The sequence below is a fragment of the Guillardia theta genome (genome assembly GCF_000315625.1).
Source record: "Guillardia theta CCMP2712 unplaced genomic scaffold GUITHscaffold_8, whole genome shotgun sequence".
NCBI classification, from domain to species: Eukaryota; class Cryptophyceae; order Pyrenomonadales; family Geminigeraceae; genus Guillardia; species Guillardia theta.
In genome coordinates this window covers 234,027-259,506 of record NW_005434666.1, presented here as the reverse complement: position 1 = coordinate 259,506, position 25,480 = coordinate 234,027, and the positions used below count along the sequence as shown (strand labels likewise).

At 56.4% G+C, this 25,480-nt stretch overlaps 8 protein-coding genes across 8 annotated transcripts; 3 read left to right on the top strand and 5 right to left on the bottom strand.

Annotated features, from left to right (window-relative positions):
• Positions 1-706: 706 nt before the first annotated feature.
• GUITHDRAFT_101645 (hypothetical protein) lies at positions 707-1,893 on the bottom strand (the record flags this gene model as incomplete). Its single annotated transcript, XM_005839396.1, has 2 exons — positions 707-963; positions 1,146-1,893. 2 exons carry the CDS (start codon positions 1,891-1,893, stop codon positions 707-709), a joined length of 1,005 nt encoding a protein of 334 aa, XP_005839453.1.
• A 69-nt stretch (positions 1,894-1,962) lies between these two features.
• GUITHDRAFT_101644 (hypothetical protein) lies at positions 1,963-6,989 on the bottom strand (the record flags this gene model as incomplete). Its single annotated transcript, XM_005839395.1, has 10 exons — positions 1,963-2,284; positions 2,331-2,625; positions 2,671-2,977; positions 3,023-5,007; positions 5,060-5,263; positions 5,315-5,653; positions 5,700-5,861; positions 5,907-6,515; positions 6,568-6,729; positions 6,791-6,989. 10 exons carry the CDS (start codon positions 6,987-6,989, stop codon positions 1,963-1,965), a joined length of 4,584 nt encoding a protein of 1,527 aa, XP_005839452.1.
• A 957-nt stretch (positions 6,990-7,946) lies between these two features.
• Positions 7,947-10,010, bottom strand: GUITHDRAFT_133557 (hypothetical protein; the record flags this gene model as incomplete). Its single annotated transcript, XM_005839394.1, has 1 exon — positions 7,947-10,010. One exon carries the CDS (start codon positions 10,008-10,010, stop codon positions 7,947-7,949), a length of 2,064 nt encoding a protein of 687 aa, XP_005839451.1.
• Positions 10,011-10,743: 733 nt separating this feature from the next.
• GUITHDRAFT_133556 (hypothetical protein) lies at positions 10,744-12,822 on the bottom strand (the record flags this gene model as incomplete). The annotated part of the gene is made up of 1 exon (XM_005839393.1): positions 10,744-12,822. One exon carries the CDS (start codon positions 12,820-12,822, stop codon positions 10,744-10,746), a length of 2,079 nt encoding a protein of 692 aa, XP_005839450.1.
• A 2,083-nt stretch (positions 12,823-14,905) lies between these two features.
• Positions 14,906-16,373, top strand: CDC6 (cell division control protein 6; the record flags this gene model as incomplete). The annotated part of the gene is made up of 2 exons (XM_005839392.1): positions 14,906-14,952; positions 15,002-16,373. The coding sequence occupies 2 exons, from the start codon at positions 14,906-14,908 to the stop codon at positions 16,371-16,373; spliced, it is 1,419 nt and encodes a 472-aa protein (XP_005839449.1).
• Positions 16,374-16,907: 534 nt separating this feature from the next.
• GUITHDRAFT_51706 (hypothetical protein) lies at positions 16,908-17,693 on the top strand (the record flags this gene model as incomplete). The annotated part of the gene is made up of 2 exons (XM_005839391.1): positions 16,908-17,051; positions 17,121-17,693. Coding segments are annotated over 2 exons (717 nt in total), but the record flags the coding sequence as incomplete, so codon positions are not given.
• Positions 17,694-19,205: 1,512 nt separating this feature from the next.
• On the bottom strand, positions 19,206-20,815 carry GUITHDRAFT_161199 (hypothetical protein). The gene is made up of 13 exons (XM_005839390.1): positions 20,795-20,815; positions 20,419-20,517; positions 20,283-20,367; positions 20,158-20,224; positions 20,027-20,111; positions 19,923-19,977; positions 19,847-19,875; positions 19,741-19,799; positions 19,645-19,699; positions 19,548-19,598; positions 19,441-19,496; positions 19,344-19,391; positions 19,206-19,283 (listed from the first exon to the last, which is right to left on the bottom strand). The coding sequence occupies exons 3-13, from the start codon at positions 20,351-20,353 to the stop codon at positions 19,263-19,265; spliced, it is 597 nt and encodes a 198-aa protein (XP_005839447.1). The 5' UTR covers positions 20,354-20,367; positions 20,419-20,517; positions 20,795-20,815; the 3' UTR covers positions 19,206-19,262.
• Positions 20,816-21,039: 224 nt separating this feature from the next.
• GUITHDRAFT_133553 (hypothetical protein) lies at positions 21,040-25,316 on the top strand (the record flags this gene model as incomplete). The annotated part of the gene is made up of 26 exons (XM_005839389.1): positions 21,040-21,117; positions 21,240-21,308; positions 21,367-21,431; positions 21,459-21,543; positions 21,590-21,646; positions 21,711-21,743; positions 21,885-22,019; positions 22,070-22,200; positions 22,269-22,389; positions 22,440-22,487; positions 22,600-22,759; positions 22,917-22,966; positions 23,107-23,136; positions 23,199-23,255; positions 23,303-23,365; positions 23,629-23,682; positions 23,734-23,798; positions 23,884-23,947; positions 24,172-24,239; positions 24,405-24,456; positions 24,561-24,635; positions 24,679-24,738; positions 24,787-24,813; positions 24,941-24,993; positions 25,154-25,208; positions 25,254-25,316. 26 exons carry the CDS (start codon positions 21,040-21,042, stop codon positions 25,314-25,316), a joined length of 1,818 nt encoding a protein of 605 aa, XP_005839446.1.
• Positions 25,317-25,480: the final 164 nt, after the last annotated feature.

The following is a 25,480-nucleotide window of genomic DNA, read 5'->3' as shown; positions in this document are numbered from 1 at the left end:
CAGCTCGCCTTCTGATTGCGGCAGCCCACTGCTTCGCAATCAAGATGGGAAGCAGGGATCATGTAAGAAGAGGACTGTGCTCTGGTCTGATCAAACGTTTCTCGATGCTTATCTCCAGAAGGAGAGGATTAATAACGAGATACTTTGGTTTTACTGCATAAGATTGAGATGAATGAAGGATTGAGTTGTTAAGCTGAAACCTTGGGACCAATATTGGTACAATGTCCCTCAGAGTTGGTGGACCGCTGTACAAGTAACCACAGAGTAAGTCCTGGATGCCTGTGGGTGATGCTGGGCAACACAGTCACTGTACGCCGCGCAGGGACATGGCCGTTTGGCGAGGAAAGCTAATTCGGCGTGGAACTGTAAAACGAGAAATGAACTTTATGTGTCGAACATGAATCATTGCGGGGACATTACGCCGAATCGCTGCAAAGAAACCAATGCAAAGATAGATGGTAGCTCCTGAAAGGTATCAACCCCTCAAAATGTGAGCATCTTCTCTCCTCCGTCCTTCCGAGGGAACTCAGCATTGCTCACGTTTTGAGGGGTGGGTACCAACCACGCCTCATCAGGACACTGTAAGGGAATATGTGGAAGAAACCGATGACATGAAGCACAAGCTCATTGTGAGTGTGCAACAGTGATTGCATTCTACAAACCATCTCCGCCGCCTCCTTCTCCTTCTCCTCCTCCTCCTTGCAGTCTACTTCGTCCTCCTCCTGTGTCCTGGGTGTGGACAATTGTGCGCTATCCTTGACAGGGCCTTGTCGACTTGCTGCTCCATTCTGTCTAACCACTTTGAGTCTAGCTCATTGACAAGGTCAAGGAGTGTCTGGGTGATTGGGAAGACAAGGACGAAGATGTTTGCGGCGACTAGAAGAATTTGAACCAGGTCAAGCTCGTACGTCGTTGAATCGATACGAAGCTCGCTGACCTCCATCAGCCTTAAACTGATTCCATCTGCACACCTAGGTCATCCTCTCCTCCTCCTCCTCCTCCTCCTCCCCCTCCACCTCCTACCCCTCCTCCTCCCCCTCCTCCTCCCCCTCCACCTGCTCCTGCACCTGCTCCTCCCCCTCCTCCTCCCCCTCCACCTGCTCGTGCACCTGCTCCTCCCCCTCCTCCTCCTCCCCATGACTCACACAGCAGCGTGGCAAAGTTGGCGATGAGGCCATAGAACATCATATTGTCTTGCGAAATGTCTTGGAAGGGTTTGAGGCTACTGTGAGCTGCCAAAGACAAGAACAAGAGCATGAGACCCACAACGACCTGGAAGATGGTGCCGGTGAAGAAGAAGCTGATGATGATGCAGGTGAGCAGACGCCGCATCAGCTCCAGCACCTCGAACCACCAGTATTTCACTTCGTACATGGAGAACAAGAACCCGGCGATCTGCATCGCGTGCCTCTCGGACTGTGCGAAGACTGAGCCCTCCTTGACCGCCCCCTCCGCTTGCTTCCAGCTGAGAACAGGCAACTGCACGATTCCCCGCTTGACAAGGTTGTCACAGAGGGATCGAAGTTGTTTCCTCGCCATCGCTTCTGCTTCCTTCTCTTCCTGCGCTTCTACGTCTTGTTCCTCCTCTGCCGCCGCTGCTGCGTTCTCCTCCTCCGCCTTGTCCTTCTCCGCCTTGTCCTTCTTCGTCGTAAACTTCCTCTTCTCCTTCCGCTGCTCCTCGTTTGCGTTTTCCCCTGGGTGTTCTCGCTTTTCTTCTTCGTCTGCTTTGTCGATCCAGGCCTGGAGCGGTTCAAACGCGTTGTTGATGACTTCATCAGCTTGACTTTCGTTGGAGAATTCTCTCACGGCTGTAAACATGGCCCCCGGTACAGAGTTCAAAGAATCGTGGTCTTCTCCCTTCTTTAACTTGTTCAGCACTTGTCGCAACTTCATCACATCTGTGATGTCTATCAGCTCAAAGACCGAAGTCTCCCACTCTTCCTGCCATCGCTCTTGCACCGCTCACATGTCCTTCCAGTCAGCATTGACTTGTTCAAGTTCGGTCATCATGCTCAGGGTCTGAAAGAAGGCGTGCTCATGCTTCGCTTGCGCCAGCCTCGGCACTTTCAACCGATAGAGGATCGTGAGTATGACGAGCGGAAACCCGACGGGGTAGACGAGCGTCATCAAGATGGCCCATCCATAGGAGAAGCTCGCCGACGTGCGAGGGCAGGGAACGCGCAGATCCCGGGCAAGCCAGTTACCGTCGTCTCCGAGATCCTGACATAGGAAGGTGCTGACGACCATGGCAGATACAGGGATGTAGATGATGTAGATGAAGAACCTGTTGTTCCAGGTCAACCTTCCCTCCTGCCTCTCCGGTGACATACATGCTCCAGAACATAAGCTTGTAGAGCAGGTCCCTCGACAGGTCCTCCGAATGGGGCCTCTTGACAAGCACAGTGATGAGGTGTGGGAAGGAGAGGAGGAGGAGGGGGCCCAACGGAGCGACTGTGTAGAGCAGCAGCCGGTCTAGGAAGGAGAGGTCAGAGGCGGTGCAAGATATTTGAGGCAGCGAGATGAAGTCGAAGCTGATGAAAGCGATGTTGGTGAGGAGACGAGCAATGAGGTCGGGCCATCGAATGTTGTAGATGGAGATGAGGCTGGAGGACACCTGGACGAAACCTGTGAGGGACTCGTCAGCTGGGGAAGATACGAGGCAGTGAGGACCGATCAGAATCTTGATGTATCCGATCTTCGTCCGATGTACCCTTAGCCATTGGAAGAGAAAGCCTGTCCTCCCCTTCTCTTCCTCCTTCTTCTCAGGTTCATCCACCATCTGCGTTATCGCTGAGACGATTCCTAGGTACTTGAGAAGAGGCAACAGAAAGATCCAGATCCTGCCGCTGCCATCACAAACAGTCTCATTGTAAACATGTCGAACCAGGCGGCAAGAAACATCAGCAAGCCAAACACCAAGATGAAGACTCCAGAAATAGTCGTCCTTCGGGCCTGCCTGCTTGCACAGGCCGCAGAGCTAGAGGCAAGGGTCAGGAGACGCAGAGGAGCAATCGACTCTCACCCGACCCTCCTGCCCTTCCTTGCAGACGAAGTGGGAGAAGCACGATCCCTCGGCACACTTGTACGCCCTCAAGGTCTTGCGCTGCATTTCCGGGCGAAGGAGGATGCTTCGATTGAACCAGAACCCCGCCTCGTTGAACACCTCCTCTCCTCCTTGGCATGAGACGCCGTGCGGGCAGCGGAGGCAAGCCAGCTGGGTAGAGTTGCTCCCGCTGAAGGCGTTGAGAGCGTAGGAGTCAGGAGAGCACCTGTCACAGACCGCAAAGGCTGGGAAGCTGGCACTGTCCGCCTTGAGCACGTACCCTGCTGGGCATACAGCTGGAGAAGTCTCCATCTCGATGGGGTTGGACTGGATCTGAAGGCCCGAGGCCGCGTCGAGTCCGAAGACTTCGATCGCTGGGTTGCCGCTTACTTGAACGAACGGGAAGCGAGAGGAAGCGATGAAGTAGGACTTGACTGACATGTCGAAGACTGCCGCTCCCTCCTTGAGATTGATACTCTTTGACTCCACCACCAGCGCATCTCCACTGCTGCTCGACAGCCGGACTGTCTGGACCTGCAGCGAGGCCTGCGAATCTGTTCGAACCTGCTGGCGGTAGAAGTCAAACTTGGTGACGTTGAGGCTGAACAGAATTCCAGGGTAGAAAGAGTTCTCAGCTGCCTCCAGCTGCAGGAGGTGGAAACCTGAGGCGATGCAGGGGCCGTAAAAGGCCTTATTCCCTTGCTGGTCGTCCGTGCAGAGGGAGGAAGAAGACATGAACTCCTTCTGATGGACGACTACCGGCTCCCGCTGCTCCCACAAGACAGCTCCTCCTCCTCCTCCAACAGCCTCGTTGTGCAGAAACTGATCGTCTTCGAGGCGCGCATCGCTTGCTTGCAGGTACATCGCCCCGCCATTGCGCGAAACCGTGTTGCTGCTGAAGACGCTGCTCCTGATCGTGATCATGGACCCGTTCTCAGCTCTCAGAGCTCCGCCGTCAACTGCAGAGTTTGTCAAGAAGCGCGAGCGGTCGACCAGCAGGACTGGGCGAGACATGACAGTAGGAAAGTAGTCGACCGGTTGACTGCGCAGGGCGATCGCTCCTCCCCCAGCTGAGGCCCAGCAGTCCTCGAAGGTTGAGTCGACGATGCTCATGGTGGATCCCTGCAGCATGATTGCTCCTCCGCTCCCTGCGCTAGACGATCCCACGAACCGCCTGCTTGCAAGCGCACCCGTTGCTCCCCCGTACAGCTGCACGCTGCCCCCGTCGTCCTGGCTGGAGCATCCAAACACCGACACTCGGTCCAGCTCAAGGTGCGCACCCACGCTGAGCATGCGGAGAGCGGCGTTGGTGCCTTGCCGGTAGCCGGAGCAGAAGAGAGTGAGGTTCGAGGCTGAGATGCCGGAGCATCCTTGCTTGGCGTCGCATAGGATGGCAGCGTCATGGAAGAGCGTTATCCCCGAGTTGCTGCCCTTGAGCGACAGGAAACAAGGCATCCAGGACCGATCGCACAAGGTGAGCTGACTGACGAGGCTGAGGCAGGCTTGAGCGTGAGAGCAGGGAGGTAGCAGGATGGTGTCCCAGTCGTAGGAGGTGAGGAGGTCAAGCATGATGTGTCCTGTCGACTCTCGGTCCATGGGGAGCTTGCGAGAAGTTAGCATCAGGTCGATGGTTGTGGGAGAGGGGATGTAGTACAAGCCGATCATGCTGTGCAGCTCCATCGATATGACCAACCCGACGAAGACGGCCCCGTCTTGACGATCATTCTTGCTGAACAACTCCGTCCATGTCAACGTCTCCAGATCAAAGCTGTAGAGATCAACCCAGAAATTTGCAGTATCGTAATTGATGATTCCTCCGTAAACAAACAACTTTGTCTTGTACACAACCATGGAGGGATGCAACCTTGGGGTTGGAGAGTTGGTTTGCGACTTAGACAGAATGATCCATTCTTGACCTTCAAGATCGAAGCAGTACAACCAGCTGTCCATGACTTGGTCGACATCTGTAAAACAAATCCTAAGAAAAGATTCAACAAACATGTTGTGATTGCTTACTCCATGCAATCTGACTGCCCACCTCCACGTTGGCTCCTCCAAAGTGATACACAAACCTGTCTGTGGCAGCAATGGAATTGCGATATTTCAAAGGAGCTCCTTTTGCAACGCTGTACCTGTTCCAATTTCCTGTGGCAGGATAGTAGAGATATACTCCACCATTTGAAACATCTGCCTCCGTCACAGGTTCTCCATAGAAATAATCTGAAGGACAAAGAACATCAGGAATCCAAGTCACTTCAGGCAAAGACTTACTCTCAACTTGAATGGAGAACTGTATTGCATAAAATGAATCCGATACAGCTGATGCATAGTCCGGGAGTAGATTATATGAATTGAAGGCGACTGTTGCAAGCAGATACGAATCCAAGCTCACACTCACATCCGGTAGGTGTTGACTCCATGTTCCATTGCCGCCGTATTTGTACATCTTGCCACCTTGCAGATCGGTGAAACCGTACAAGTCGCCATTCCAAGAGAAGATAGTGGAGGATGTTGTGTATTGGGGTATGATCTGAGACATCTGGCTGTATGTATCGATCATGTTGATCTGAGACCACGTCAGGCTGTGCATATCGAAAGTCTGATAAGTCCCTGCATTGAAGTCAGATCGATACATCACCGCAAAGATGTCCTCCACCATCATAGCGCTGAGTCACAAGACTGCTGCCCCAGGAAATCAAGGATCTGCTTAACACAAAGTTTGTGATGCCGGTCAGCTGATCCTCCGGTAATATCCCAGCCCCGCCCGAGTTGGACACTTTAAGGACTTTGGGGTATTCGGGACGCATGATGTACATATCTGAAGACTGAAGTCATATCGACATCAGCAACTAGCTTCATAAACCTTCATTGCTGGTGTCGACGATGTAGATGTTTCCGTCATCACAGGGGGTATGGACAAACGTGTTAGTGCTGTCCAGCTCGGATAGCATCATTGCGACATCCGTGTAATTCCGGTTGAATCGTAGCATACCTACCACAGGAATCACTCCAGCTGCATTGCTGATGATGGTTACACCGCTCATGATGATATTCATGGCACTGTTGTAAATTTCTGCAAGGGAGAAATAGACCTCCCATCCCGATGTCCCGCATCCGCGGTTGACCAACATGTGTGAAACTCCTACATCTACAGCGGACATGTAGATGTCTCCCTGATACTCCGACAGGTATGGAGCATTCCACTGCGCAGACTCGAACCAAACTCTCGGGAGTTCACTTGTGACGTCGCTCCATATCAAAGTGTCCAAGTCCAGCTGAAGCACTGCTGTCAATCCAGCAGCAAACAGCGATCTTTGACAGGATGCGACAGTGACGATGTAAGGTGAAAAGCTGTAGGAATATTGCTGTCCAGGCACCGATCCTCTCATCTCCGACGTGTAGTTTGTCCACGTGTTGGTAGACATGTTTAGCTCGTAGAGCTCCACAGTTCGCGATTGAGTGACCGTGATATCTGCAGATCAAGCTCCTTCATCAGGTAGGACAGGCACGCTCGTCAAACTCACCGTAGATGCCCAGAACATACAAGGAATCTCCAACACTTGTCATTACCAGCTGAAACCCGCTCTTCGGTCCAGGACCATCCATTGACCCGGCTGTGATTTCTGTCCAATACTCGAGCTTGTTAGATGTGTCAAGGAGCTGAAATGCTGCGTTGCTGTTGTAACCTGAAACAGCACAGTCACATGTCGAAGGGCAGGAAAGCAGACATGTTCTCTTGTATCTCACTGAATAATGTGCGTTGGACGCATGTCATGCAGAAACTGTCCGTGCTTCTTTTGTTTCTTCGAAACGTGCTATCCATGTCGATCCATGAGGGGACTTTCTGAGACAGGCAAGGGAACACAAGACAGACAGCCAGCAACAGCAACAGCGTTGGCTGCCATCTCTGTGCAAACCAGAGCATGGAGCAGTAACGATCGATCATTCGCGAGGAGCTGCCGCTGTGAGGGGCGGAGCAGGCGGAGGGACGGCCCTTTTCGTGTCACTCCACCCCCCTGCCTCGACTATCTGGGGTGCACTGAAACGTGGGGTAGTCGGACAGCAACTTCTTTTTTTTAGATCGATCGCGTTAGAGTACTGTAAGAGGCCTGGTGGAGAGAGCGGGCATTACGTCTCTACCCAGAGCACTCCAGGACAGGACCGGTCCGATCCCAGCGCAGATAGTTTTCCGACTCTCATTCACGGGCAGCCGGGCCTGTTACTACAGAGCCCTCGGAAGCCTGATCCGACTTTTCGACGCTGCCCGGCCAGCATTATACTGGCAAGAAGTCTGGGGAGGGGGTAGGGTAGGCAAGGATGTCGCATGGAGGGTTGTAGGAGAAGGAGGGGGAGAAGCGGGGACAGAGAGGGGGTAGGGTAGGCAAGCCAGCCCCCGGCGTGGGTAGGAGGACCATCCTTGATTCGCTTTCAAGTTTGGTCACCGGGGCTGAGATCATTGGGGCCCGGCCCCGGGGCCCGGCCGGCCGGTCCTGTTGGCACGGAGAGAAGTCACTGGAAGTACTGATCGGCCGAGGACTGGCATAAGTCAGGTCCGGGGCGGCCCGGGGGCCCACGGCAGTGACCCCCCCGGGACATGATCGGATGCCGGGCGTCCCCAGCCTCGAATGCTCATTCCCGCATGATGCCACAGCCCGGCAGCCGTTAGAGACTAAGAAGACTCGGTAGCCACGGGCCCCCCCCCCCGGCGGAACCGGCATGACGCAGGCTCAGACACTCTCAGTGCCGACAGTACTCCTATTTGAATGAGGCCACTGCCGGCGCAAGGGCTGTGATGCGGCCGCTACTAGCTTGGCGCCGGCGGGCCGCTATCACGGGCCAAAGTCTGCCAGGCGGCCAGGGTCGGACAGTTCAGGTGGCGGCCCCCAGGCGCGCCCGGGTCCGACTACTCTTGAGTGCACACCGGGTCCCTCAAGCCTCGGACGGTCCAGTTTCTGAGCCCCGCACACAATGTACTCACAGGCTTCTTTGCTCCAAATTGCAACCCGGCTCCGGGGCCGACCTTCCGGGGCTGTTCCCGGGGCTCACCGTGGCTGTCAGCGGCGGACTCATCAGGCTGCTGCCGCTTGGCGCCGCCGCCAAAGCGCCGCGCTCCTGGTGCCGGCCCAGGACAATCAGCGCAAGCCGCCTGGCTCATCGACACGATGCGACCTCCGGGTCCTTCGGCCCTGACTGAGCTGCCTCCGAGTTCTTGAGGCTCCTTGTGAGAGACCGGCGCTGGCGCCGGACGCTCCTCGGACCTGCTGCTGAGTGGCGGCTCCCTGACGACGTAGTACCCGCCGGTCAGCATCGGTCTTGCGTCGATGCTCGCGTCAAGCTCGACGCCGGCCTCTCCTCTCTTCACCCGCGTCACAAGGACGGTCATGTCGTCCTCATAGCCCTTGACATTGCTCATGTTTCCCATGGCGATCCCGTACAAGTCCTTGCCGAGCTGCTCAACAAACTTGGTGCACTGGGACCAGTCCTGTCCTGGAGTGCTCTGGGTAGAGACGTACTTGAGCGCCTTGCCCGCACTCTCCACCAGGCTACACCGCAGCTTCGACTCGCCGCCCCCGCTCCCCGGCAAGAAGACGTTGCGCCAGAAGCCGTCGCTGCCGATGACAAGGATGTCCCCGTCCCGCGCCTCGATGCTGAGGGCGGACGGCCGGGCCGCCAGCCCGCGGGAGCCTGTGACATCCGAGCAGGGCTCGGAGAGGTGGCGACACTCGAAGCTGCCACACGGCCGGTCAGTGAGAAGCAGGGACATGCTCGCATTGGGGGCGTGTTCTGACCTCGACTCGTCTTGGTTGTAGGACAGGACGGCCCAGCGGGGGCTCCCGATCACCAGCGCGCGTACCTGGACATTGCCGCTGCTATGCTCTGGGCAGAGCTCGAGCCCCAAGAAAGACGCTGACCTCATGCTCTCCTTGATCGAGGCGTCACTCTCCTTGAGCTCCGCCTTGGTCTGGTCGATGGCTTGCGAGTACCTGTCCTCGGCCAGGTACGGGCCCTCAGAAGGCGGGCTCATAGAGACGAAGGCAGCAGCCATCTTCCGGGCAAGCCGCTCCGACAGCCGGCCGTGCCGTCCTCCGTCGCACAGGGCGGCGACGCGCCCTCTGACGGCGAACCAGTCGACGTACTTGATTTCAGTCCGATTCCCTCGGAACGGGTGATACACGGCGACGGTAGAGGCGAAGCCGAAGCTCGAGGCCGCGCCCTCGCGCTTCGAGCTGGCGGGCCCTCCTCGCTCCCGCTGATTCGCCAGCGGCTCGTCGAGCTCGATCCTCTCGTCTGTCTTGGCCAGAGCAGTCGGGGAGACGCATGTCGTTGCTTCATGCAAGGCCGCGGCGGGCTCGACTGGAGGGCAGGGAGCAGGAGACAGCATGGCCGGCTCGACACGGAGGCTAGAGCAGGGCTTGACGTCGCTGTGGTGTGGCAGCGTGACAGCGGCGTGTGCCTCGTCGGGCGGGAGGGAGTGAGCGGGATAGAGGTCCTGTTTGATCTTGACGTCCTTGTAGGAGACGGCATGCGGCGGGAGAGGCTGGGCCTGCAGCAGCACCAGCACCTGCTCCTGCTGAGCCATGACGGCCTGGCAGACGTCTGAGAGACCGCTCGCTATCTCCGCGAGCTCGGCGACCATGGCACAGACCGCCATGTTGGACTGAGCGACGGCATCAGCCATGGCGACGATGGACTTGCTCTGCTTGGCAGCGCGCCGCGAGAGCGAGGCGTAGTGACCCGTCATAGAGCCGATGGCATCACAGAGGTGCTTGACGACGTCGCTGGGATAGTCGGGCTGCATGGCGGGTGAGGAAGGGGTCGGACGACGGCGAGCGTGGGAGGCAGGATCATGACGGAGGAGCTTGCGGAGGAGCTTGGCAGTGAGGGAGGACTGGGACATGGTACGGAGGAGAGCAGAGGAGGAGGAGGAGGAGGAGGCGGAGGAGGGTCTGAGGGGGGGAGAAGGCATGGTGGATGACGGGGAACTCGGGGACCCCCCAATATGGGCTTATGAAAGCTTTATAAAACAGCATTATACTGGCAGGAAGTCTGGGGAAGGGGTAGGGTAGGCAAAGATGTCGCATGGAGGGTTGTAGGAGGAGGAGGGGGAGAAGCGGGCACAGAGAGGGGGTAGGAGGCAAGCCAGGGTGGGTAGGAGGACCACCCTTGATTCGATCACGGGAGTACCCACCCCGCGGTGGGCACCCCAGCCCCTCGTTCGTGGGTTGATTCAAACTTGTTTGTCGGCTGCGGCTTTCCTACCTGCCGCGGCTTTTTTGGTCACCGGGGCTGAGATCATTGGGGCCCGGCCCCGGGGCCCGGCCGGCCGGTCCTGTTGGCACCGTGGCTGATTCTCACGGGGCCCCGACATGATCGGATGCCAAGCGTCCCACTGAGTCTTGATTGTCATTTCAAAGTTCCCGCATCATGATGCCACAGCCCGGCAGCGTAGAGACTAAGAAGACTGGGTAGCCACGGCGCCCCCCCAGGCGGCACCTGCATGACTCAGGCTCAGACACTCTCAGTGCCGACCGTACTCCTCAGGCTTGAAAGAGGCCAGCAGCGGCGGCGCCAACTGTGATGCCGCAGTGCGGCTAAGTTTGGCGGCGGGCCGCTGTGAGTCAGGCCAACTTGAAAGTCTGCCAGGGCCCGGCCCGGACAGTTCAGTGCGCCCCCCGCGTGCGGCCCGGCGGCGGGTCCGACTACTGAGAGTCTTGAGTGCACGGGTCCCTCAAGCCTCGGACGGTCCAGTTTCTGAGCCCCGCACACAATGTACTCACAGGCTTCTTTGCTCCAAATTGCAACCCGGCTCCGGGGCCGACCTTCCGGGGCTGTTCCCGGGGCTCACCGTGGCTGTCAGCGGCGGACTCATCAGGCTGCTGCCGCTTGGCGCCGCCGCCAAAGCGCCGCGCTCCTGGTGCCGGCCCAGGACAATCAGCGCAAGCCGCCTGGCTCATCGACACGATGCGACCTCCGGGTCCTTCGGCCCTGACTGAGCTGCCTCCGAGTTCTTGAGGCTCCTTGTGAGAGACCGGCGCTGGCGCCGGACGCTCCTCGGACCTGCTGCTGAGTGGCGGCTCCCTGACGACGTAGTACCCGCCGGTCAGCATCGGTCTTGCGTCGATGCTCGCGTCAAGCTCGACGCCGGCCTCTCCTCTCTTCACCCGCGTCACAAGGACGGTCATGTCGTCCTCATAGCCCTTGACATTGCTCATGTTTCCCATGGCGATCCCGTACAAGTCCTTGCCGAGCTGCTCAACAAACTTGGTGCACTGGGACCAGTCCTGTCCTGGAGTGCTCTGGGTAGAGACGTACTTGAGCGCCTTGCCCGCACTCTCCACCAGGCTACACCGCAGCTTCGACTCGCCGCCCCCGCTCCCCGGCAAGAAGACGTTGCGCCAGAAGCCGTCGCTGCCGATGACAAGGATGTCCCCGTCCCGCGCCTCGATGCTGAGAGCGGACGGCCGGGCCGCCAGCCCGCGGGAGCCTGTGACATCCGAGCAGGGCTCGGAGAGGTGGCGACACTCGAAGCTGCCACACGGCCGGTCAGTCAGAAGCAGGGACATGCTCGCATTGGGGGCGTGTTCTGACCTCGACTCGTCTTGGTTGTAGGACAGGACGGCCCAGCGGGGGCTCCCGATCACCAGCGCGCGTACCTGGACATTGCCGCTGCTATGCTCTGGGCAGAGCTCGAGCCCCAAGAAAGACGCTGACCTCATGCTCTCCTTGATCGAGGCGTCACTCTCCTTGAGCTCCGCCTTGGTCTGGTCGATGGCTTGCGAGTACCTGTCCTCGGCCAGGTACGGGCCCTCAGAAGGCGGGCTCATAGAGACGAAGGCAGCAGCCATCTTCCGGGCAAGCCGCTCCGACAGCCGGCCGTGCCGTCCTCCGTCGCACAGGGCGGCGACGCGCCCTCTGACGGCGAACCAGTCGACGTACTTGATTTCAGTCCGATTCCCTCGGAACGGGTGATACACGGCGACGGTAGAGGCGAAGCCGAAGCTCGAGGCCGCGCCCTCGCGCTTCGAGCTGGCGGGCCCTCCTCGCTCCCGCTGATCCGCCAGCGGCTCGTCGAGCTCGATCCTCTCGTCTGTCTTGGCCAGAGCAGTCGGGGAGACGCATGTCGTTGCTTCATGCAAGGCCGCGGCGGGCTCGACTGGAGGGCAGGGAGCAGGAGACAGCATGGCCGGCTCGACACGGAGGCTAGAGCAGGGCTTGACGTCGCTGTGGTGTGGCAGCGTGACAGCGGCGTGTGCCTCGTCGGGCGGGAGGGAGTGAGCGGGATAGAGGTCCTGTTTGATCTTGACGTCCTTGTAGGAGACGGCATGCGGCGGGAGAGGCTGGGCCTGCAGCAGCACCAGCACCTGCTCCTGCTGAGCCATGACGGCCTGGCAGACGTCTGAGAGACCGCTCGCTATCTCCGCGAGCTCGGCGACCATGGCACAGACCGCCATGTTGGACTGAGCGACGGCATCAGCCATGGCGACGATGGACTTGCTCTGCTTGGCAGCGCGCCGCGAGAGCGAGGCGTAGTGACCCGTCATAGAGCCGATGGCATCACAGAGGTGCTTGACGACGTCGCTGGGATAATCGGGCTGCATGGCGGGTGAGGAAGGGGTCGGACGACGGCGAGCGTGGGAGGCAGGATCATGACGGAGGAGCTTGCGGAGGAGCTTGGCAGTGAGGGAGGACTGGGACATGGTACGGAGGAGAGCAGGGAAGGAGGCGGAGGAGGAGGCGGAGGAAGAGGCGGAGGAGGGTCTGAGGGGGGGAGAAGGCATGGTGGATGACGGGGAACTCGGGGACCCCCCAATATGGGCTTATGAAAGCTTTATAAAACAGCATTATACTGGCAGGAAGTCTGGGGAAGGGGTAGGGTAGGCAAAGATGTATCATGGAGGGTTGTAGGAGGAGGAGGGGGAGAAGCGGGGACAGAGAGGGGGTAGGAGGCAAGCCAGGGTGGGTAGGAGGACCACCCTTGATTCGATCACGGGAGTACCCACCCCGCGGTGGGCACCCCAGCCCCTCGTTCGTGGGTTGATTCAAACTTGTTTGTCGGCTGCGGCTTTCCTATCAAGATTGATCGGCCGGCGGGGCGCAGGGCGCGGATACTTGTGCTACTAGCACGAGAAGGCTGTTATATGTACGTGAAAAGGAGGGGGGGCGGGGCGGATGGGGAGTTGATTCAGATGGTGCTCTCTTTGGCTCAGTGGAAGGATCGGATGGTCTATGGGGGATCACAGACTAGGACCGATCAGGTCGAGCAACAAGGAAGTAGAATGAGACATCAAAGAAGTACAACAAGACATCAAGGAGATACAACGAGAGATGAAGCTGGTGCTCAAAAACTTCGGAAGTTCGACAATGACCAGGACTCAATGATAAAAAAGCGGTCCATTTTAAGAGATACAAAAGGCTTGGAGATCGAGAGAAGCATCTTGGAGACCGAGCGAGAGATACAGCTTTAAGATAGGTTCAAGGAGCTTCACAAAGAAAGGCTTCATCTACAGAGACAGAGGGGGTGTACAAGGAGACGGAGAGATACTCCTTTACTGCCGGGAATCCTTCCTCGAGCATCAGCGTTTCAAGTTGAAATTCAAGGTAGTGGAGAAGAAGCCGTGGAGCACAACTTTCTTCCAGCTTGATTCAGTTGACTTGACTGAGTGCATCAGTTCAGATCGTAGACACTACTTGAAGAGAAGGTCGTGCACGGTATCAGTGGAATGCACGCTGAAATGGACCACAAGAATGGCCGGACAGAGAGAAGCGTCTATCATGTCCGCTGCTAGAGAGAACGCTGACGATTACAGTACGGTACAAATTGCCAGGGTATGAGGATACGGAAGAGGAATGTTACGGAAGAAGAGCAGATTATGTCGAAGCATTACCTCGCTGGTGGCTCGTTTCGGTACACGCAGTTTGAGACTCGGAAGACAGCAGCGGTGGTGGTGGTGAGGACTACCGTACTGGCCCGCGCTGTCTGCGTTATCATGGCTAACACTACAAAGCATGAAAGGAGGGAGGAGGGAGTTACTGGTTGGTTGTACTTCCGTGATAGAGGTGCCGCTGCCAGCCGCCACTGCGGCAGGTCCTTCATGTTGGAGTTGCGATCCGACGGATGCAGCACTCGTCGATGCTCGAGCCCGACAGTCCTTGTCCAGGGCCCGACTGTCTTACTGAATTAACTTCAGTGAATCAAGGATCGACCCACTGATTTGGCCGCTGACGGTCAAAACTAGGGCCCCCGAGTACCCATGATTCGTTGGGGGATCGCCGGTGAAAAGCAGGGCCCGGGTAGGAAGCAACTCCTCTTGGCCTGAAGTCCAGCGCCGCCCGGCGTTTCCTTGCGCCGGCGCGGGCTAGCCGGCGCCGGGCCCGGGCAGTGCCGTTCCCGCCAAAACAGGCCCGATGTATTGGTACCCCTTGTTATATTTTACTACCCGTACTTCTTAGTTATTGATTCTGTAAAAAGGGTGGGTACTTTTTATCCTCGCACCCCTGGGTTGTTTAGGGGTTCGATGAGATCCTGCCCTTCTTCATCACTGGCTCCATGGCCATGCCACATGCCACATATCCTTGTAGCTGCTCGCTCGCTTCATGGTTGCTCTTTCTCCAGCAGTCCTTTCATTCTTCACCTTCCTTTCACTGCCTGATGCATCTAGCTTCTGTTTCCGTATCATTTCCTCTCACTATTCAAGTCATGGTAGACGAATGCATGGAACTGAATATGGCTACTCATTTCTGGAAAGATTTTCTTGCACTTGTCCCCTGAATAACATCCTTGCTGAAGTTTTGATTGATTAACTTCTCCTTAGCTAGCTATCATTCGATGACATTTCATTTTAGTTCAGAACAACAGTCGTCATGCCAGAAGCGATACAGGAGGACATCATGAGAAAGCTGCGCAGCCGGTGATACCAGCCAGTGTTCTTGCAAGTTGTTGACTGAGCTATCTCACAGAAAGCCTGTTGCTCCTCGTTCCACTTCGTCTGAGTTGACCAAGAGGAACTGTTCGGCATTCCTAGCCCCCCCATCTTCGAAAGGAAGCGAACCTGCCTGCAAGAAGCAAAGAGTGGAGCACAGGGCGATCCCCGTCAAGGAAAAGCGTGAGAATGGCGACATGACCTTCGATGAGATGCTGGAAGCGCTCAGCCCCCATGGGCAGGCCGACCTGATTGGAAGAGAGAAGGAACGTGAGGAGATGGTTCAATTCTTCAATCAGGCTCTAGAGACAGGCCACGGGTCCATGTACGTGTGTGGGAGGCCGGGGACAGGCAAAACCATGTCCATCAAGTCTGTTTTGAAGCAAGTCAGCCGCAGGTGCAAGACCTGCTTTCTGAACGGCATGTCTCTGGTGGATGGAGCCAGAAGTCTGTGGGATGAGCTGTTGAGGCAAATCTGCCCCGGTGCAGAGAAACACGACCTGGTGGCTGAAGAATCGTTACAGAAACTGTTCACTGCCCCTCGAGTGAAGGGAGATCAAAAGGTGTACTTGGTGGTGGTGGACGAGATAGATGCGCTTCTGGAGAACTGCGTTGAGAACCATGTACTCCTCACTCTATTTCTTTGGTCTCAGCTCAAGGACTCAAGGTTGATTGTCATGGGGATTGCGAACGCGCTGGATCTGACACACAGGTTCCTTCCACTACTGCATGCCAAAGGATGTGCTCCGAAGCTGCTGTCGTTCCCAACATATTCAGAATCCGAGATCGTTGAAATTCTGGCGAGCAGGCTGAACGTGAATGATGGAAACGTTGAAAAGGCAGGTGGAGAAGCACAGGACAAGAACACCATTTGGTTTGACAGGAGCGCTCTAGAGTTATGCGCGAGGAGGATCTCAGCAGAGAGTGGTGATATGCGGAAGGCAATGGAAGCCTGTCGTGAAGCTGCGCGATCCGTGTTCAGTCAGTGCAAAACTGTTGTCGGAATCCCAATCATAGCAAAAACGCTCAGCACCCTCCAAAACTCCAACAAGATGGGAGAGTGCCTGAAGCAGCTCCCCCTTCATCAAGCTCTGATTGTCTGCAGTCTCGTTCTGGCCCACCGGAAAGGAATCAAAGACCTGACGGCGCAGGAGTTGACAACAGGCTATGTCATGACTTGCAGAAGGAGCAACATGGCGCCCTTGTCTCAAAGTTTTGTCAAGGAGCTGATTTCTCCGTTGAAGGACCTCGGAATCCTCAAGGTTGGCGTCGCTGTTATCAAGGGGAAACGGTCCCCCACGTACAATCTCGCCCTGAAGGAAGACGTAGCCGTGTCTACACTCAAGACTATTCCTCTCTACTCAACTATTTTTTCCGAAGCTCCACGTGCTAGTGCGCTTGCGTTGTGAATGAATCTACACTGTAACTCTGTAACACTATGAATTCCCTAGCCTTCCCAGGGCATGTCACTGATGATGCCGCAGCGCCAAACCTTTCGCCGAAGTTTCCGACCGGACTCCGAGGAAGGCTAGTGAGGCTGAGAGTGGCTCGTGACAGGTTCTCGCGGCGCCCCCCAGAATGCTAGACAAGGGCGACGGCCCGGGGCCTCACCTACTCCAAGTCTGCCAAGTCACTCTAAGGGACATCTGCCCCCGAGTGCCAGGGCAGCAGCTCGGCTACTAGGCTAGTACGCCTGCCGCTGCTGGATCCTAAGGCTCATCAAGCTCATTTTTACTTATGTCGGTCATATTTGTGTAGTAAGGCGACATGGTCCGGCCTGACAAGGGGCGAGCGGCATGAGGGCGGGAGAGAAGGAGAGGAAGCGCGAGATGCCGACAACATCGTTCAGCATACTCGAGATCTCTGTTCTCAGACAGCTGATTGTGCTGGTGATCCTGGCTGGAACAAGCAGCGCTCGCAACGCTGCGGAAGGAGCTGTCGAAGACAAGGTGAGGATTATGCTCGGGTCATGTAACAAGGTCGAGAGGAAACAGCCGTTCTGGGAGCTGATCATAGGGAGGAGGCCTGACGCATGGGTATGGATGGGCGACAACGTCTATGCAGACACGAAGAGGAGCTCTCCCAACGTCCTTGCTCAGTTCATCAGGGTGCTCCGGGGAGAGGAGCCGACGGGTTATGAGTCGATCATGTTCGAGCCATCGGACCTGACCAGGTTGAGGAAGATGTATGAAGCACAGAAGGCACACCCGGGCTACAAGGAGCTCAGGGAGAAGATCCCGATCTATGGCACTTGGGATGATCACGACTACGGCATCAACGACGGCGACTACCGCTACACTCTCCGCGAAGAGAGCAAGCAAGCCTTCCTGGACTTTCTCGATGTCTCCAAGTCCGATGCTCGCAGGCAGCGCAACGGCGTCTATGCTGCTCATGATGTTCGAGTGGGCGATCGAGAGGTCAAGATAGTCCTGCTAGACAACCGATACAACAAGTCCCCCTACTGCTCTTGGCCCTTCCGCTCCCTCTGTCGAGGAGGCGAGGACTTCCTCGGGGAGGAGCAGTGGGAGTGGCTGGAGCAGACGCTGGCAGAGAGCAGGAGCGATGCCAACATCGTCGTCTCCGGCATCCAAATCCTCACAGAGCATCGGTGGCACGGCGAGAACTGGGCGAGGTTCCCCAAATCCCGGCAGAGACTACTGGACGTCCTGCTGTCCTCGGGAGCAAAGAACCTCATCCTCTTCAGCGGGGACGTTCACTTCGCAGAAGTTTCGAGGGCTGTCTGCCAGCACGGCGAGCGAGCGGACGAGACGCGGGAGCTGCTTGAGATGACGTCGAGCGGTAGGAGGAGGAGGAGGAGGAGGAACAGGGAGGGAGAGAGGACCTGAGCCTTAGCAGGGATGACGCACTCGTGGGGGACGGGACCTCTAAATGGGAGGATCCTTCTAGCGCTCGTGATGTGGATCATGCCATTCCGGTTCCAAAGGTTCCGTGCCGTTTCCTCTGCCTTACTTTCCCTCCTCCTCCTCCTCCTCCACCACCACCACCTCTCTCCGTCTCCACCCCACCGCCAACTCCTCCTCAGCCTTCACCTCCACCTTCCCTGCTCCACCACTTCACTTTCACCGCCCACCTCCGCCCAACTCCCTTGCCTTCCTCCTCTCCATCTGATGCCTGCAATCAGTATCGAGGGCATCTTTACCGGGCTCAACATCGCGCAGGTTGGTAGAGGAGGATCGTTGAGGTCCGGCAGCTGAGGTGAAGTGCAGATTGACTTCCAGTGGAAGAAGGAGGAAGCGGAAGGCATGGCCGTCCTCAAGTCTCCCTTCTCCCTCCCTGCTGTTGTTTGTGGCTCACTAGTCCTCAGGATCTTAGACCCAGCGGGAAATGAACATCTCATGCATCAAGTCCCGCTCACAAGCTCTTCCCATCGGTGAGACTTCCAGGCCTCGGAGTTAGGAGGGAAAGGAGGAAGACGTCCTCCGTCCTTCTCAAACTTCCTCCCTCCCTGTCATCCTCCCTCCTCCTCCCTCCTCCTCCCGTCGTCATCCCCTAAGCCTTCCTCCTGCTTGTTGCTCTCCTCTCCCTCTAATCTCTCGCTGCCACCTCCTCGTTCCCTCCCGATTATTGTCCTTCCTCTCTTCCACCTCGCTTCCCGCCTTCCCGCCTTCTTCGTCATCGCCTTCTTCCTCTCACTCACTCTCGTCTCGCTCCTCGGCAGCCATGACGCCGCTGACGCCGGGTGGACTTGCAAACCTCATCGAGGAGATCCTCTACTTGTAAGTGACTTGATCCACTCGACACTGTTTGAGGGCCTGTGACAAGACTTGCAGGTTGAGGTCATTGCAAGCGACACCATCATCATCGGTCAATTTCTTCCTCCACCTCCTCCCTTCTTCGCATTCCCCCTTTCCTCCTTTCCCTCCCCTGCACCATCTCCTTCTTTCTTTTTCCAATCAAACCATCTCTTGAGCTTATCCCGACCATCCCCTCCTCCCCCTCCTCCTCTTGACGTCTGTCTCGGCGCACGCAACTCGTTCGAAGATCTTTCGTGCTCGCCCTCTCATCATCGTGCTGCAGGAATCGTGCTTGTGGTTCCTTTAGCATGCGTCTTTTGGGTTCTCAAGGCGGTCTGGCGTTTGCTGGTGAACTCTCCTTAATCTGCTATGCACTCGATGACCTTGCTGTTGGCAAAGCGAGGAAAGCCGAAGAGGAAGACAGCCTGAGAAGATCTATGTACATGATTCAGGATGTGTGTTCTATCGCCGAAAGGTTTCTTGCATGATCAAATCTTGACATTCATTAATGTGTTATGATTGAATCCTCTCGCCAACCCTTGCTCACCGCCTAGATCGCTGCAGCTGCAGACATAGTCTCTTTGTCACAAGGGAGGCGACCAACAGAGACGGCAGAGGACTCACTTGCTTGTTGAGCTTACCAGCCTTCTTCTTCTCGGCCTTCCTCTCATTCTGCACACCAACATCACCAACCACCTCACAGCCTGCCGTTGGAACTGACAGCCTGATAGTTCGGATCGCTCATCATCTGAGCCTGCTTCCAGATGTCTGCAAACACTGACGGCAAGGCCTCAGCTTCCCCCCACCCTGCTTGCTCATCGCGCCCACCTGGATTTTCACCTGCCCAGGGTCGCTTCAACGGGTTGCTGTCCCCAGTGTCTGCGGGAAGTTCAGCCCCATACGGGAGGGAAGACGGGAGCGGGACCTTTGTAACCAAGGACGAAGATCTTGAAGAGCGGATAGTCATAGAGAGCCAGCGGCTGCCAGGACGTCATGGGAGAGGGAGGAGGGAGGGGGGGACCTGATGAAAGATTTGGATGATCATGGGGAGGACCCACTGGTTACGAATGTGCAGGATCACTGGAGCAGAGTGAGCAGAGGGGGGGAGCGCGAGTGAAAGCATGCACCGGTGATGCCTACTCCCATGACCAGGGTCCTGCCCTGCAGTCAGGCTCGTCATCGATCGGTTCAGGTCAAGGCAACCTCAGCGCCTGAGACAGCTTCTCGATGTCATGCTCGCGGACAGAGACGTCCCTTCCTGCTTCGCCATCAGCTGCGAGTCGGAGCACTCTGCCGTTCCTCCCCACCTTCGGGCTCGAGCTTGGTCGGTTTGATCTTGACGCGCCTCTCGTCAGCCGCCTTGTTGACTTGGGAGAACAACCAGAGCTTCAACTGCCTTCTGTTCAACCCCCAGCTATAGAGGAAGCAGCATCCTCACCAAGACGACAGCGGCGATGACCGCAGCAAAGGTAGACCGCACGATCAGGACGTAAGTCTCGTCCGTCCTGGTGGATTGAACAGCTTCACAACAACGTGCAAGACCTCGAGCAAGCAGCAACACACCAGTCAATGTCGGCTGAGTTGACAATGTAGACCAGAAGAGGAGTGATGAACATCTTCACGTTAAAAGCCATCGTGGAAGACAACGCTGCAACCCATCCCATCAACCCAGCTCTTTCATGCAGCACCGAAGGAGCACCTGGTCGATTCAAGCAGGACTTCTCGCAATAGCTTCTTTCGTTCTCTCGCTCCCTTTCCGTAGTTCACAACAAGCACAGCTCTTCACCACTCGCTCTTCCTTCAGAACCCCAAAGTCAGAGCCCTCGTGTCTTGCTCATCCCTCTTCCCCTCCTCCCTCCCTCCCTCCCTGCCGCACAAGAACTGCATCTTCGCCGATTCTTCTCTCTTTCCCCAATCAAATAATCTCTTGAGCTTATTCCGACCATCCCCCTCCTCCTCCTGCTCCTCCTCCTCCACCACCCCCTCCTCCTCCACCACCCACATTATCCTGCTCCTCCTGCTCCTCCTGCTCCTCCTGCTCCTCCTGCTCCTCCTGCTCCTCTCCCTCTCCTCACCCTGCCATCGTGAAAGCGCGTGCAGATGAATTTTTGAACGGCGCTGGGCCCGGGCCCGCGCCGGGTCGGATCACTTGAGTAAAAAATATTTGCCGCACACCGCCGCCGACTCGGCCCGGGGCCCGGGTCGCCGGTGCCGCCTTAGAGTTGGATACTGAACTGAAAGTTAAAAGTAGCAGCTCGTACTGATTTTTAACTTAACTTTGAGTGAAGGGAATGACTCAACCAAAATTTTATCCCAGACAATGCGAGTTGTTGTGGTCGGAGGGAGCGGGCTGCTCGGGAGGCAGCTGGTGGAGGCGTACAGATGTCAAGGACACGAGGTAACAGATGACAAGCTAGACATGCGATCACCTAGGGAGATCCCATACAGTTGTGATGATTCTAGTTGATGTCTTGTTGGCAACTATCCTTTTCGTAGTTGAGGATCCCTTTTCATGTGCAGGTGAGAGGGACTGCGTGCACGAGGGTGAAGAATGCTCTGACTCACCTAGACGTGCATGATACGGACAAGGTTTCTCTCTCGTGTGGAAGGTCACGCTGCTCCTGACTGCTAGTCGTGGATCCCTCAGGTCTCTCAGATGTTTGTGGAGTTTGAGCCACAAGTTGTCGTCATGTGCATCAACGAGATAAGAGAGTGAGTAGTTGTGATGACAACGGGAAGCATACAACTCATCGTCTCCTCCTTTACAAGTCAAGACAGCGAGAATCCCTCCTCCGGCGAACCAGATACCCAGCACATTGAGCAGGTACGGTCTACCGGGCACGGTCGCCGCGCTCTGATGCTATGCACAGTTCGGCAAACTAGCAGCAGCAGGAGGAGCTTGGATCCTATATGTATCATGCGACCAGGTCTTTGAAGGATGCAAGGTTGCCCTTTCATTACCTCGACTCTTCCTGACTGCCTCGCCTGCAGGGGAGAGAAATTCCGTTGTCCCCAGCAGACAAGGTTTGTCCGATCTCAGCAGGAGCAGCACGCAAGGTTGTAGCTTCTCCCTCCTGCGGCTTCAAAGTGACAAGGGACGGATGAGCAGGTAGCGTGCGAGGCTGCGCTAGTGAGGGCAACGGGCGGGGACTGCGGTGTTCTAAGGGTTCCGGCTCTCTACGGGCCATTGGAAAAGATCGGTTGCACTATTATCTGATGGGAATGCGAGGGATTGCTGATAGTCTTCAAGGTGAATCGCCCATAACGATCTTGACCAAGGCTGTCTTCCCGAGGGTGAAGGTAAGGGCTGGGGCTTCTTGCTGGGTGGTTGGTGGCGACACAGGTTGCAGGTAGGCGAGCGAGTCGATGGGACGAATAAGCGGTTCCCAGCATTTGCGAAAGACGTGGCGAGAGCCTGTGTGTTTTTGTCTGAGATCAGAGTGAAGGCAGGAAGGGAAGTGAGAGGGGTCTGGCACTACGGGTGAGAAACTTGCGCTCGTTGGTTTCCCTTCTGAAGTCCGTTGTGCATCTACTTCGTTCGGCTTCTAGGTTTGTGCACCCGGAGGACAAGGGGGGATGGACAGACTGGGACATCGTGCAGATGATAGCGAGATTTCTTGGAGTTGAGCTGGGGGTGGACGGAGCTTGTCAGCTCGTCAAGAAAGAGGAGGTTGAGTGACCGGAGCAACGGACAAGAAGATTTTCATTCTGCTGTCTCAGGTTGAATCGTCTGCAATACGATTGGGAGGCGAGGATCTGTCAAACCTGGTATGATTCCTTCTTTCCTTCTCAACTTCTAACTCACCGGCGTGCTGCTGCGCGTACGATGTGTTTTCCCTCCCCCATAGAAACATTCTCCTGCTCACTGTGTTTCTTTCAGTTCAAACAGCACGAGGTGTCTATTGGGGATATCAAGAGCTTGCAAGAAGGGCTGCAAGAAATCCTTACGGCGTTGATCCCCTCCGCCGCCCTCAGCTCAAGCAGGAAAGACAACGCTCCTCTCTCCGAAAACTCCAGCCGCCCGGTCGAGATTCACACGAGTAAGAGAGGAGGGAGAGAAGGAGAAGGAGGGAGATAAAGAGAGCTGGACTGTTTTGGAGATGGGATGTTTGTGGGATGTTCGAGAGCTGAGAAAGGGGGATGAGGGGAATTGGCATACCTGCCAAGTTGACGATTGTTGACAACTGTTTGTGCTAGCCGATGGTCAAAAGATCAAAGTGAACGACAAAGCTGCAACCTTGGTCAAGGTGAGCGATTGTTATCACCGGGAGAAGAAGGATCGGCGGGGGAGAGCAAGGAAAGGGTAGGAGGAAGGGGGGGTTGAAGGGGGGGGGGGGGGTTGTCTACTTGGAATGTCTTTACCTGCATCATCTGATTTCCGTTTCAGCAAGCGTGCAACAAACTGTCAACGGGGAAGGTGAAGTGAAACATCTCAGCTTGTCTCCTCTCTTGCGTTTCTGATGGTATTCTTGTCAACAGTTCCACGAGGCCATTCAGTCGATGTCGCAAGCGATCAAGCTTGATTCAAACCTTGTTGTGAGTTTGTACTTGCTGCTCTGGAGATCATTCACTCAGTTTGTCAGTGTGTCGAGGAGTCAAGCCATCAGCTGACAGCCATGGTTTCTCAGCTCATGATGTCAGGGAAGGTCAGCTGCAGTTGTTCTCTGCTGCTGCTCGAATCTTACTGTTATCATCCTCATTCTCCTCCTCCTTCTCCTCCTCCTGCTCCTGTTGCTTCTCCTCCTCCTGCTCCTCCTTTCCTCCTCTTCCTCCTCCTGCTCCTCCTGCTCCTCGTCCTCTTCCGTATGCATGCTCCCTTTGTTGACCTTTACCATCCTTCATCTGCAATCCTTCCTCGCTCCCTCATGGCTCACTATGCACTGTCCCTCCCTGTCTCAATGTCAATCAGCATGATCTAGCGGAGGTTCTTCTGGAGCAGATGTACAACAAACTGAAGGAGAAGGTCCAGTGTGAGGGTGTGACATGTTTGCGATGATGTTGTAGCCCATTGCAGGCGGGAGAGAACTCTTGGTCCCTCATTGTCTTCATCGAGAGCTACGTCATGCTCTACAAGAGTTTGTGAGTTCTTCAGTGTCAGTCGACACCTTGCGATGTCTTCTTGTCACCTGAACGTGTATTGCTGCTTTCTCGTCCTGGGGTTCAGAGGAAATTGGCAGAAGATGTTGGTGTGGTGTGAGAAAGGGGAGGCGTTGAGCAAGCACGTAAAGGTGAGGATTGCATGTTGCCAGAGAGGAGGGAGGAGGAGGGAGGAGGAGGAGGAGAGGAGAAGGCTGGGGTTGGGGGAGGGGAGGAGTTGGAGTCCGATGGGATGTGAAGGGAAGGAACTTGGGAGGGTGAATGAAGCACAAGCGACGGGAAGGAGCAGGGAAGGAGGGAGAAGAAAAGAGGAGGGCGAGGGAGGAGGTGCCGGTTGACTTTGTTCATGTATCAGGGGGTTGAGAGCTTGGAGTACGCGACTGCTTTGAGTAACCTTGGCCTTGCTCTTGGACCTCTCAGCCGGTTCCCTTCCTTTTCTCCTCCTCCTCCTCCTCCTCCTCCTCCTCCTCCTCCTCCTCCTCCTCAATACTTTGTATTTTTCCCAATCATTCTGTCCGCCCTCTCTTCTATTCGCATCTTTCTCTCATCTCTTCTCTTGCCCCTCATTCTCATCTGACCAGCACCAAGGTACGAGGAATCCAGAAAGTGCTTCGAGCGAGCCCTGGCCATCCGTGAGCAGGTAGCTCTGCTTCACAAGAGCTCATGAAGTGAAATAAGTTCCTCCTCCTCCTCCTCCTCCTCCTCCTCCTCCTCCTCCTCCTCCTCCTCCTCCTCCTTCTCCAGCTCAAGGGACCCGATAGCCCCGAGGTCGCTCAGACTCTCCACAACTTCGCGTTGCTACTGCGCAACAGCGGGCAGGTAAGGTTCTGCTTGGGTTCCATTTCCTCTGAGGGATGCTCAGGTGACGGAGGCAGGGCCGGTCTACGAGCGGTGCAGCAAGATCTGGAGGGAGAAGGAGCAGGTGAGGAGGAGGCCGGAGCTGCAGAGAGTATGACACATGCTCGGTCAGTGGGGGCTGCTCGCCATCTCGCTCAAGGTGAGTTGGGGAGGAGAGGGACGGAGAAGAGTAGACTGTGTGAGGGGAGGAAGGGGAGGGAGGAGAGAGGACGGGGAGGGATGGGAGAGAGGGAAAGATAAGAAGTTGGGGCTGATTTGTTGGGCAGGACGCTGCTGTGATGTACAGAAACAACGGGGAAGGCGGGAGGGCCATAGAGCAGTGAGTTCCCTGCCTGAACATAGCAGAAGATCATCCGGGGAGGGAGAAAGTGTGAGGGAGGAGGCGGGGGAAGATCGATGAGGAGAAGGAGGAGGATGAGGTGGAGGAGGATGACGAGAGAGCAACGAAGGAGGGAGGGATGGGACTGACTGAGTATCAGCCTCCATCTTGCTCTTGCCGCCCTCTCCAGCCTGCCTAGCGAGGCAGCAGCACAGGTGACCGTCTCCGCCTCCTCCTCCCGTTCTGAGAGGCTGCGGCAGATCGATCAGCAGCTCCGGATCAGCGAGATGAAGAAAGACCTCGAGCAGAAGTTGAGGAAGTGAAGCATGTGACTACCAGCAGTTCCTTGCAACAATTCTCCTCCGCCTCCGCCTCCTCCTCCACCACCACCTCCACCACCTTGAGAGCGGGAAAGAAATAGAGGAGGAGGGAGAAGGGAGGAGGGAGGAGGGGGAAAGATGTATTTTCGCGTCCTTACAAGTTTTCA

Excerpts from the sequence above, each read along its gene's own strand:
- GUITHDRAFT_161199 (XM_005839390.1), bottom strand. The coding sequence starts at position 20,353 with ATGGCTTTTAACGTGAAGATGTTCATCACTCCTCTTCTGGTCTACATT. Across the intron at positions 20,112-20,157 it reads TCATCGCCGCTGTCGTCTTG|TTGAAGCTCTGGTTGTTCTC; the intron begins GTGAGGATGCTG and ends AACAGAAGGCAG. Across the intron at positions 19,700-19,740 it reads TCATCCAAATCTTTCATCAG|CCGCTGGCTCTCTATGACTA; the intron begins GTCCCCCCCTCC and ends ACGTCCTGGCAG.